The sequence below is a fragment of the Esox lucius genome, chromosome 13 (assembly GCF_011004845.1).
Source record: "Esox lucius isolate fEsoLuc1 chromosome 13, fEsoLuc1.pri, whole genome shotgun sequence".
Taxonomy (NCBI): domain Eukaryota; kingdom Metazoa; phylum Chordata; class Actinopteri; order Esociformes; family Esocidae; genus Esox; species Esox lucius.
In genome coordinates, this window is record NC_047581.1 from 30392533 (window position 1) to 30404127 (window position 11595).

At 41.6% G+C, this 11595-nt stretch overlaps 1 protein-coding gene across 2 annotated transcripts; it reads left to right on the forward strand.

The window, feature by feature from the left end:
- Positions 1 to 2180: 2180 nt before the first annotated feature.
- Positions 2181 to 6631, forward strand: ccl19a.1 (chemokine (C-C motif) ligand 19a, tandem duplicate 1). Of its 2 annotated transcripts, NM_001303644.1 has the most exon segments (5): positions 2181 to 2297; positions 2337 to 2439; positions 3766 to 3889; positions 4586 to 4700; positions 5556 to 6627. In NM_001303644.1, coding segments are annotated over 4 exon segments (339 nt in total). In that variant the 5' UTR covers positions 2181 to 2297; positions 2337 to 2378; the 3' UTR covers positions 5595 to 6627.
- The last annotated feature ends 4964 nt before the right edge of the window (positions 6632 to 11595 follow it).

Genomic DNA, 11595 nt, shown 5'->3' on the forward strand with positions numbered 1-11595 from the left:
TTCTGAGAGTAGAGTGCATGTTGATTCTGAGGTTTCTAGTCAAACTCTTGGAAGTGGTGTAGGGTGTGTTTTCATTACATTTTGATTTTAAAGGCCAGGTTTGTTTTACCTAAATGTACACTAGTGGAGGTGAAAAAACAAGATTGTTATCATAGTGCGAAAGTTTCAACGCACCTAAAAGGCAATTTTCCTGCTTTCCCTGAGACAGCATTCATGGTAAACACTGCGTAAGGCAACCATTGCATTTAAATTGTGCTGCCATGATGATAGTTTGAAATCCAGCCCTGCGAATGTTCAAGTGCGATCAATACTGTTTGGTCCGGTGGAGAATATGCTGGTTTTGTTGACAATTCAAGGATTAATTGCTCCTATTTAGGACATCATCTAAAAACAGTGACATCAATGTTTATAAAAAATACATTAGGGCAGGTCTTTCTTTCTTTCTCTCTCTCTCACACACACACAAGCACACACACAAACATCTACCCACTAAATGGGGGTTGAAGAGGGTATTGCCAGAAGGCCATGCACAGCGGCTCATAGTGAAACTGGCGAGGGCATAAGAACTAAAACATTCTTATCACAGAACAGGTTGCCGAAGGAAGAAATGCAGAAAATCAGGAACCGACGGCATTGAACCAATAGCAAAGAACCGATGCCAAGGAATGGACGCCAAGAAACAGACGCCAAGGAACAAACTTGATTCTGTCCACCCTTGCTGTCTTGCCAGGTGGGCTCTCGTCGCCACTGGGATGCCCTCCCTCCAATGCCTTTCGGGGGAAGAGTCACTGGATTGTTGTTGACTCTCTGTTGCACACTTGTGCAATTGGGCTGTACGCTGCTAGCAATACTCGGCCCTCATTCATGGGGGTGGCTGTTGGTGGGTGTCCCTTTGGTTGATGCCTAGCAATGTGGGTGGATTGATTTCCTGCCTGTTGGGCCCTGTCCGGGGCCTCCCCCGGGTAGGGCCACAGTGTCACCGGACCCCCCCGTCTCAGTTTCAAGGTGTTACGCTGCTATATTATTGTGCTGGGGGATATGAGGAATGCACTACTAACTTTTCTCAGTCTCCTCCAGTTTAACATTTTAGGAGGAGATGGGGTCCTGTTCCACACCTGCGGATTACCTGGTTTGGGGGGCCCGTTGCTGTCATACTTCTGACCTAGTCTAAAATCAAATGGACTCTGGATTTAGCCCAGAGAAATGTATTTATTATTCCAATTGGACTCTTAATATCTCACCCGGCGCAGCCAGAAGAGGACTGGTCACCCCTCTGAGCCAGGGTCCTCTCTAGGTTTCTTCCTAAAATTCGACCTTCTTAGGGAGTTTTTCCTAGCCACTGAAATTCAACACTAGTGTTGTTTGCTCCTTGGGGTTTAAGGCCGGGTGTCTCTGTGAAGCACTTTGTGACAACTGCTGTTGTAAAAAGGGCTTTATAAATACATTTTATTGATTTGATTGATTGATTGAATATAAAGTGTGCTCTTGTGCGTGTACTTAATGTGCTCTTGTGCATGTTGATTTCCCCATTCAGAAAATGAACACTTTTAATAGGCCCCACCATAACCTGACCCCAACCCTGAACCCTAACTGTAACCTAGACACACCCTGTAGGATGGTAAGTGGCCGCTGAAGTGTGTGAAAGTCTTTGGGTGTCACCATGATAACAACTGCAGAGACACTGAAGTTGGTCAAGTAAGTCGGAATGTGACAGACTTGAACGTGAGGATCAGTTACGGCACCACAAGCTCAAAGGACCTGTTGGGAGACCACATGCCCGAAGGACTTGTTAGGAGATCACAAGCTCAAAGGACCTGTTTGGAGTCCATAAGCTCAAAGGACCTGTTAGAATACCATAAGATCAATGACCTGTTAGGAGACCATAAGCTCAAAGGACCTGTTAGGAGAACATAAGCTCAAAGGACCTGTTAGGAGCCATAAGCCCAAAGCGAGACATTTTGTATCATTCCACCTCTATTGGAAAACTCAAAGTGCCGAAAAAACAAACAAACAAACATCATCTTAAGGACCAGTGCTGTCGCCTTGAAAAAATTTGACGCTGTGAATGTTACATTGTATTTACAGAGGAGGGTATTTCCAAGTGACCCATGGGTGGGAGTGTCTGGGACTAATAGTGAAAGTCAATATAGTATAAATACACTGAAATGAAACTGTTGAACAGTCTTCTCTCTGAACAGGGCTAAGCACATTAAGAACCAACCCACCAGAGGAAGACAGACAGGCAGACTGAGAAAGTGGCCAGATAGAGGACATTTTCACAAAAGCTCAGAAACAAACAGAAAGGCTCCACACAGTCTTTTTGTTCTCGTTCCGTCCAGACACCTCAGGATAGTTCAGCTTATCAGTGACCGGTTGTCATGGCTACAATGGGCAGTGTCAAGCTCCTCCTCTGCGTTCTGTTCCTCTGCAGCTCCTGGGGTGAGTTGACTGTGACCAGACAGGATTCAGCTGATGACAGATGTTTGGCAGCTTGGGCTGTTGGTTGTAATTGCCATAGTGATGTGGTTGTTTGTTGCATTTTTCGTGATGTGATGTAGATTTACATGTGTCTATTGAGCTGTTGATTACATAATCAGTTATATTTGAACTGACATGTCTATGTTATGCATTGATTTACCTTATCCTAATGTGAGGATAATTTACAAGTGTCTGTTATTAAGATGTTTATTACTGTAACATAAGGTAGACACATAGACAGATTGGTACAAAGACCCACACACACAAACCCACACGCACACACACACACACACATGCACACATGGACATGTACACATGCACATAGACAGACTGGTACGAACAAATACACACACACACACACAGGTATGCAGACAAGTATACACACACATACATACACACTTACGCACACACACACACACAAATGGAAATGCAATTAAAATGCTGTATCCTTGGGTGAGGCCCTTTAAAAATCCACACAAATCTCGTAAAATCAACAAGGAAAGGTCGACATCTAGTGAACAGAACACATGGAGGAAAGGAGTGTTCATGTGTGTGTGTCACTGCGTGTGCATCCTTCATGTCTGTCTGTATCATTTGGAATCATTTTGCCACTAGTGTCTGAATGGTGTTCTACAGTACATGATCATATCCATGGAAAGTCCCCCTAGAGAGACATGCCAAAGACATCAGTGTCTAATGTCATACAAACAGGATCTCGTTGTCTCTCCTCCCTCTCTCTGTCTCTCTCACCCACTTTTACTCTTTTGTTTCCTCTTTCCTCACACTCTCTGGCACTCTCCCTCTTTGTGTGTTTTGGGTGTGTGTGCGCTACACTTGACGGGTCGAACAGCTAAGACAAACGTTGAAGTAGGTACATGACCCAGTTCCACAGAAATTACGCAGGTTCAGAGAAACTGCCATCACCATACCGGATTACAGGGATGGGAGTATTGTGTCCCTAATCTGGGTTTACACAACTGAGACGTTTTCATTATGGTTGTATCATATTTCAGTTTTGAAATACCCAAAGCAGGATTTATTTTCTTTTTTCTTTCACCTGTATGTTTACAGATTATTTAAATTTACAATTGAGATAAGCACACACACACACTCAAAACACACTCACACAGACACGCTTACACACTGACACGCACGTACACACTCTCAGTCTTTAACCTCCTCATACACCTTTTCTACACCCCCCTCTTTTTCTGTATTCAATCATACTCCCTCACACCGTTTTTATTTTACTCATGGTTGTTAAATGCTCTTTCTTTTCACTCTCAGAGACCCAGGGCCAGATTGCAATGGACTGCTGTCTGTCCGTCAAACACAATGTGATCCCGAAACATATCGTCAAGAGTTACCAGTCCCAGGTCCGAGGTCAAGGCTGCTCCATAGACGCTGAGATGTGAGTGTTCAACATTTTACCAAGTTACCAATTAATTCACATTTACAAAGACAGCCAACCTGGAGATCCACAGAATGTTTGATAGATAGGTACGTTTTTTCATTTGTAATATTGTTCCTGCACAACTAAAATATGATATATTGTAACAGAGAGAGACAAAGGGAACTTTTATTCTCCCCTGATGAGGCCTGATTGGATCAAGTCGTGCCTCGTGGGGTAGTGTGGGGGGTGGGGGGATAGCGTTGGGCTGCATTCAAAGGCCCAGTTTTGCGGCCCTGGTCCAGGTTTTTCACCCTGGGGCAATTATCCAACGCTGATTTGCACAAAATATTATAAACCAGATGGTTTGAATGCTGAATATGTTTTACTGTTCAAATTGCGTGGTGTTGGTAAATGGTTTATAATAACAAGGTATAATAACAAGGCATCTTGGGGGTTTGTGGTATCTTTCCTCTGACTAGTACATTTTAGACTAGACTTGCAGAAAATTTTAAATGTTGTCTTTTTAAATACTAAGGTTAAGAAAAGTTTACTTTGTTCATAGAGTGACATGTAAATTACATGTTGAATTAGTCAGGGGTGATTGGATTGATAACTGCTGCAGAGGAACATTCAGCTGATTTTGGATGCAACTCTGCTATCCTTGCTATCTCTGCCGGTAATGTACCTTGTAACATCCCCTCTCCTTGTTGACAGCTTCATTACTGTGAAGGAACGGAAGCTGTGTGCTCCCCCTAACTCCCCCTGGGTCACCGAACTGAAGGATCACACGGATCGCCTCATCAAGAAGTGCCCGGAAAACAATTTCAAGGTACTGTCAATAACGTCTACAGTCCTTTCACTTTATTCAAATAATACGCAGTTTATTCTATAGAACTGCCGACATTCAAAAATCTCTTGGTTTCACATATGTGTATTTCACAGCTTATTCCATCAAGAAATCTTAACTTTTCCTGGACATTGACTGAGAGCAGATGTGTCTCTTCAAAGGGGGGAAAGGGGGGCACTAAGCTGATATCCGAGAGTTTATTGGGAATATCCAATGCATTCTTTTAAATAATGCAAGGCACTGTAAAAGCAACTGTGAAATAAAGATATGTGGAAACCAAATACATTATTCAATTCCAGTACATATTTTGAGACAATGTCAGTTATTAGAAGAAAGTGCAAGTGGGCGAAGACCAAGATTTGGCGAAGACCTAGATAACAGTATCTTGTTTATTTAACACTGTGTAGATTACATGCTGAATTAGTCAGAGTTGTGATTTGGTTGACAGCTGTAAAAAAAACATGTTCAAGTGTTTTTTCTGCGGCCACTGAACTGGCAAACCACAAAATAACCTATGAGCAAATCTGATATCCAGGAGAAAGTAATATTTTAAACACAATTTTGTTAAAGGTTGAGAAATCCTGTCAGCAAAAGACAGCCCTGGCAATAGGGAAAGTCTGTGCCAATGAGCTGTCTTTGTTTACACGTCACACAGTTCAGTGTAACACACCAGAGTGAACTATTTCAACACACCCAACTGTGTTTAATATATAGTCTTTGTCTTCTGACACTTAACAACAAGAAAGTAATCAGATTATTTGTTTCACTTGGGTAACTAGAAACCGTGGATTACTTTTAGATGGTAACCCGCCACGCAATGTCTCTGTGTGTTCACAGGGGAAACAATGTAAGAGGTTCAAACCCAAGAGCTCATGAGGCTCCTCCACCACCCTCACCATCAGAACCACAGCAGAACCTGAGAAGAACCTTCCAAGTGAGGGAAAAGAAAGAAAGAAAAAAAAAAGAAGAAAAATGTGATTCCTCCTACCACTAATGCACTTTTTCAATATACATTTTCATCTTCAGTCTCTAGTCTTTGGCTGAATTTTACTGATGTCAGGCGTCAACAGTATCTTATCTCTAGAACCAATAGACAGTCTCAGTGGCACTTTTATGTGGACTTATATTTTTTTATGAAGTTATGAATTATATCATCCCAAAAAAGACTAAATAAATTTTGACTCAACATGTATACTTACCCTTGAAAGTTCAGTCTGGAATTTCATACTGTAAGAATATGGCAAACGTTGTTGAAATGATCATGTAACATGTCCCTAGAACCCAGAGCAGCTTTGAGGTCTTAATCAGGGGATAGAAGTCAGGGGAATGGCAGCTTTTTGTGTTGGGTTTGTAACTATGTGGAAGGTGGGAATTTACCAGCAGTAAATACCACAAAGTACCAGTTAACTTACATGCATTATATGGCTTTGAACCTGTTGAGAAATGTCTATTCACCAGCAAGCCGGGTCAACCATGAGCTAAAAGCACAGCAATCAAATCAGTAAACAAACTATAAAGTTCCGGAAACCGTGTTAGTATATAATGATGTAGTTTTTTATTAATGTTTGATTACATCTCATTTAACTGAAGCAAAGGTTGCTGTGGGGATTGGCTTTGTACGTGGCGTCAGAGGTTGGCCTATGTAGGAGGTACAGGAGACCATGACAGGCGGTTTCTATGTCGATCACTGCCCAATCAAGGGCTGTTCAAGCACAGTTTTTCATGTGTGAGCAATTCCCACGTTCCACTTGGTTACGAATGCAGCATTACAACCCATACTGTATCTCTATAATGTTAATCTACCCCATATATATATTTAATCTCTTAGAATATGTAACCCTAAAATGTACTTGATGAATGCATATTTTTTCATGGACCCTTTGTTTTTATAAATAAAAGCCACCAAATCAATATTCTGAGTGAACATGTTGTTCTATTTTAAACAGCGTGAGACAGCTTTGGGGACTGTTGTATAATGGGACTGGTTTCCTGAAAACAAATTGTTTTACACTAAGAATAATCTACTTACCAGACACTTCCGCTTAAATTCACCAAAGGTGAAGCAGGGCTTCAGACCTGGCCTCTGTAGCCTATGAGAACATAGTCAGAAATCCATGTCTAAATAGCCTTTGCGAACATTGCTAACGTTTGTAAAACAACATTGCTGTCATGTCATTAGAATTATTTGGCGGCAGTCATTAGGAAGCTAAATGAACATTAGCTTGCTCAAATTCAGTGGACATCCCAGCAATCCTGGTTGGCTAACATCTTTCTGGGATAGCTTCCTTGACCCACGAAACGCACATTTACCATATTTTAATGGGATAGCTAGTCTTCCTTTTTGGTGAGACCATTAGCTTGCTAGCTCAGGGGAAGTTTGTGACAACGCTGCTTGGCCACAGGGAAAATGTAGCTTTGCAATGCAGATTAACTATGTATATCTTCGTCATCTGTCAGTAGAATATTACATCAAACAATAAATGTCCTCCCCAGACCCCATATTGACTAATTAAACAAATTATTCAGTTTCCTCATGATGTTTGCCAGCTACAAGAAACAAAGCCAAATTCATGGCTATAGCTCAACCACCCGGTGAAGTTGGTGGTGGGAAACATTATTGCACGATTTTTATTGCACCATCACAATATGAACACACATTTCATTATGAGCTGCCAGATATGTAAGAGGCTGACAATTAGCGCAACCTATCTTGACTAGTCAGCATATCATTTGTGGTTTCATGTTTTATCAGTGACACATCTTTATTTCAATATGGCAACATGACACATCATTCTACAATACTGCTATGATTAACTCACTGACGGAGACCCCTCCCCTATCACTGTGGTAAGCTTGTTCTTGGAAGACGACATCATCCATAGCAACATAATCCCTTTCTCCCTTTCTTTTTACTCAAGACCTCTCCGCCGTTCCTTAGTAAAAGTTGGTCTTAGCAGCTTTGTGAATAGGTTTTGAAAGGAAATTCTTAGCCAGAAACTATTAGTGCTGTTTGTATTTGTAGAGAATACGGCCCCAGATGTCATTTGCTAATGAAGTAGCTGGAACCAAGGCCTTTTTCCTGATGTAAGTCACTGGGAAAGTGTTTATGATTCCACACCACCAGTCCTGCTTCCTTTTGGAGACCTGCCTAACACAACTGTTGTTTTATAAAATCAAATGATGAGAAAAACTTTCATTCACAAAGCCCACCCACAAGGCCAACTTGCACTGCCAGGTTTTCCAGGATCAAATGGTCTATGCATGGGGGACAAGGCATGGGGACAAGGTAGGATTAAATTTAAGACATGCTCTAATCAACATTTTATCAACGATGATGTCGGTCATACTTTGTGTTACACTCAGAGTATGCAGGTGAATTTAAAATACATAAGACTACAACAACATGTAGTTATACTATTATCCAATAAAGAACACAAAGTGCTCTGGATAGAAGAACGTAAACAAGGGGCAGTTTTTTGCAAGCCAGTGCCAAGGTTATTGAAAGGGCCTGAGAGAAATACTGGAGGGGAATTTAAGAAATCTAAAGCATTTCACAACAGAAACCGTTGTGAATTGCTCAACCACAGCTAACAACACCAACTTGACCATATATCAGTGAGTATGTCCTGTTGGTTGGGGTTATAGGAAACAAGGGATCTCTGCAGGACTTATCTGGGGCTTCCCCTGGTTTAGCTAGTAGTACTAATGTGTGTTTAGATATTCTTTATTAGAAGCCACAAATTCAACAGTTATAAATGTACCTGATCAAAGTCCCAATTTAACACTTACCTACCTCTTGTGTCTCGTCAGTCATTGTTTGGATTTTGTTCCATTGTACCGTTGTTCTGTTTTCACGTTTATGTTTTAAAGTTCTGTTATGTTTTAGTCCATCTCCAATGTTACCAGGAGGGAGTACAATTGCTTGGTCCAAACTTTTTCAGCGGGGTCAGCAGGATGAACCTCTCTTACTATGACCAGACAGCAACCTTTTGCATGACATTCAAATTATTTATTTTTTTAATCAAAGACAGAACTGCAAAAGAACACTCGGTTCTTTTTTCAAAAAGAAAAAAAAATTGACCAAAAAGAAAAACTAAAACGGAACCGAGTAGAAGGAAATGAGACCTAGTCTGAGTCAAACAGTGTCATAATGACGCCCAATAGTATCCTAAAACATCCCAGGGCAGTGGAGCAGGTAGATGTTTTCTAACGTAGTTTTTATTCTGTAGGAAAATGTTATTCTCACTTCCCTCATCAAATTAAAGGAGCCAAAGGGCCCTTCTAGCTAAAGGTCCCCTGTCGTTTGAAGGGTCCTATATGTATAGGTCCAGGGTCTCTTCATTGATATTATTATTATCAGGTATTTTTAAGATTTGACTCGTTAAAGAATGATTTCTTGCAACCGCGAGCAGGAATCATACTAGTGAAGGGACCAAATTACCCTTCATTTGTTTCCAGTGGGTCTCTTACTGAGCTCCCAGAATTCTTATTAGGCATTGTTGTCTAATCAGAGCATTGTCGTTTTTGGCATGTTCAATATTTGCATAAACCTCTCTCTAAAGGCCTTTGAAACCATAATGTCCTTAGTAGGGTTTGTCCCTAATGTTTTGGGAATTAAGCCTTTCCACAGTCATAACTTGGAGCTAGATTTCATCCCATGGAATAGATAGAGTGGATCAAAATATTTTCTCTTCCAGGATCCCAGTACCTTCCCAAGGACATCAAAATAAATACATCTGTTAACAAGGATCTAAATGTGAACTCACATAATTACCCTAGAGGCCTCACTGCTAAAAAGAAAAAAGAAATGGGAGAAACCAGTTCTATGTTATAAAAAAACACATCATATTATTAATATACTTGTAGGATGTTCGTTAACTTTTCAAAGAAATCACTGCGCATCCACAATCTAATTATCTCTGTTTTCTATTAGTTCTGTTCAAAGGTCCTCTTGTTCCTCTACAGCTCTATGTCCCCTCAGCTCTATGTCCCCTCAGCTCTATGTCCCCTCAGCTCGGTTCCCTCAGCTCTATGTCCCCTCAGCTCTGTTCCCTCAGCTCTATGTCCCCTCAGCTCTGTTCCCTCAGCTCTATGTCCCCTCAGCTCTGTTCCCTCAGCTCTATGTCCCCTCAGCTCGGTTCCCTCAGCTCTATGTTCCCTCAGCTCTATGTCCCCTCAGCTCTGTTCCCTCACCTCTATGTCCCCTCAGCTCGGTTCCCTCAGCTCTATGTTCCCTCAGCTCTATGTCCCCTCAGCTCTGTTCCCACAGCTCTATGTCCCCTCAGCTCTATGTCCCCTCAGCTCTGTTCCCTCAGCTCTATGTCCCCTCAGCTCTGTTCCCTCAGCTCTATGTTCCCTCAGCTCTATGTCACCTTGGCCCTGAATACATCATCAGGCCTTCACTCATCCAGGATATAGCACGGATCATGGAGATCAAAGATTTTACCACAGCATCGGATAATCTGATTAACCTCCCATTCAACCCATCGACAGGCAGTCAGGGAACCCTTATCCCATGATTTGAATTAACTGGATGTGGAGGGATCTCTGGCATTGGGCGATCTAGTGGATTGGCCTTGTTCTGACTCCTTCAAAGCTTTGGAAGTCCCTGCTCCCCGCCACTCTTATGTTCCAACAGCTGAAAAGGTGTGAAATTCCAAGTTTTATGGATTTTCTCTGTTCAGTTCGGGTCTTTTCTTGTCCTTCACTGGGTCCTTGTACCATCTGTGCTGTGTTTAAATCTGTCGAAAAGTATGTCAAGTTACTACTATAAATTGTGAATTGGGGCACCAATCCATATTTGGATGAAATGTGTATATTTAGGAGGCCAGATGTTTTTGACTAAACGTTTCCTTACACAGAGACAGACAAAAGGAGAGAGAGAGAGAGAGAGAGAGAGTCTGAAGAAAGAAAGAAGATACAGATAGAAAGAATTTCTAAGAACTCCATTCAGATTAGTACGTTTGGTAAAATGTTTAAGATTGTTCAACTCACATTAAAAAGACCCTGCTGAACACTGATGATGTTCAGTGGCTATATCCTCTGGTGCCTGAACAGAAAGCTGTTCTATCAACAAATTACTAAACAAAGCTCTGAGGCAGCTGGAGGCCTTTCTGACACGCCCATTTCGGAATGTGGCTATAATGCACCTGTACATTTTCCATTGTATGGCTACACATCATGTGACTCTAATGTTAACCTGCTGTGGTTAAGAACAGCTCAGCAGCTGCGGTTTGATATTTGACGTCTTTATGACAGAAGGTCAAGAAGAAATTCCAAACAACTTTAGGCTTAATGTGCTTCCGACACCCCATTTTCGGACGTCGGCCAGGGAGAAGGTTGCCAACTGGTGGTACAGTTGCTTTACATTGTGTAACTGAGGTTTAATCTTCAGGAAGTTCCTCTAAAGAAGTGAAACTAGCTCCTGCTGCTTATCCTCATACGTGTGTGTAATTGAAAGGATGTTCAGTCCTCCATTGACTACCCACTACACGGTGTGTGACCACCTTGTGACCTATTCTACAAACCACCAAGAGAGCTGGCATAGGCCAGTGGGGTATTTCTTTCTTTGACCTTGTCAGTCAAGGTCCTTAGCGCCCTGAACGTTGCCGACAGCTCTCCCCATACAGGTTGATCTGTTCATTCGTGCCACAGCATGTCACATTTCGCATCCACATATAGACTTTTACTGGCTGTGACATTTTACTGGACTTAATCCAACAGAGGCATTTGGGTGTCTTGGGCAAACTCCTGTTTGTGGTCATAAACAGGTATTTATACAAGGAGTACATTATGGCAAGTGCAATGTATAACATATATATATATATATATATATATATATACATATAGCACAACTATAGCACAAATATATATAACT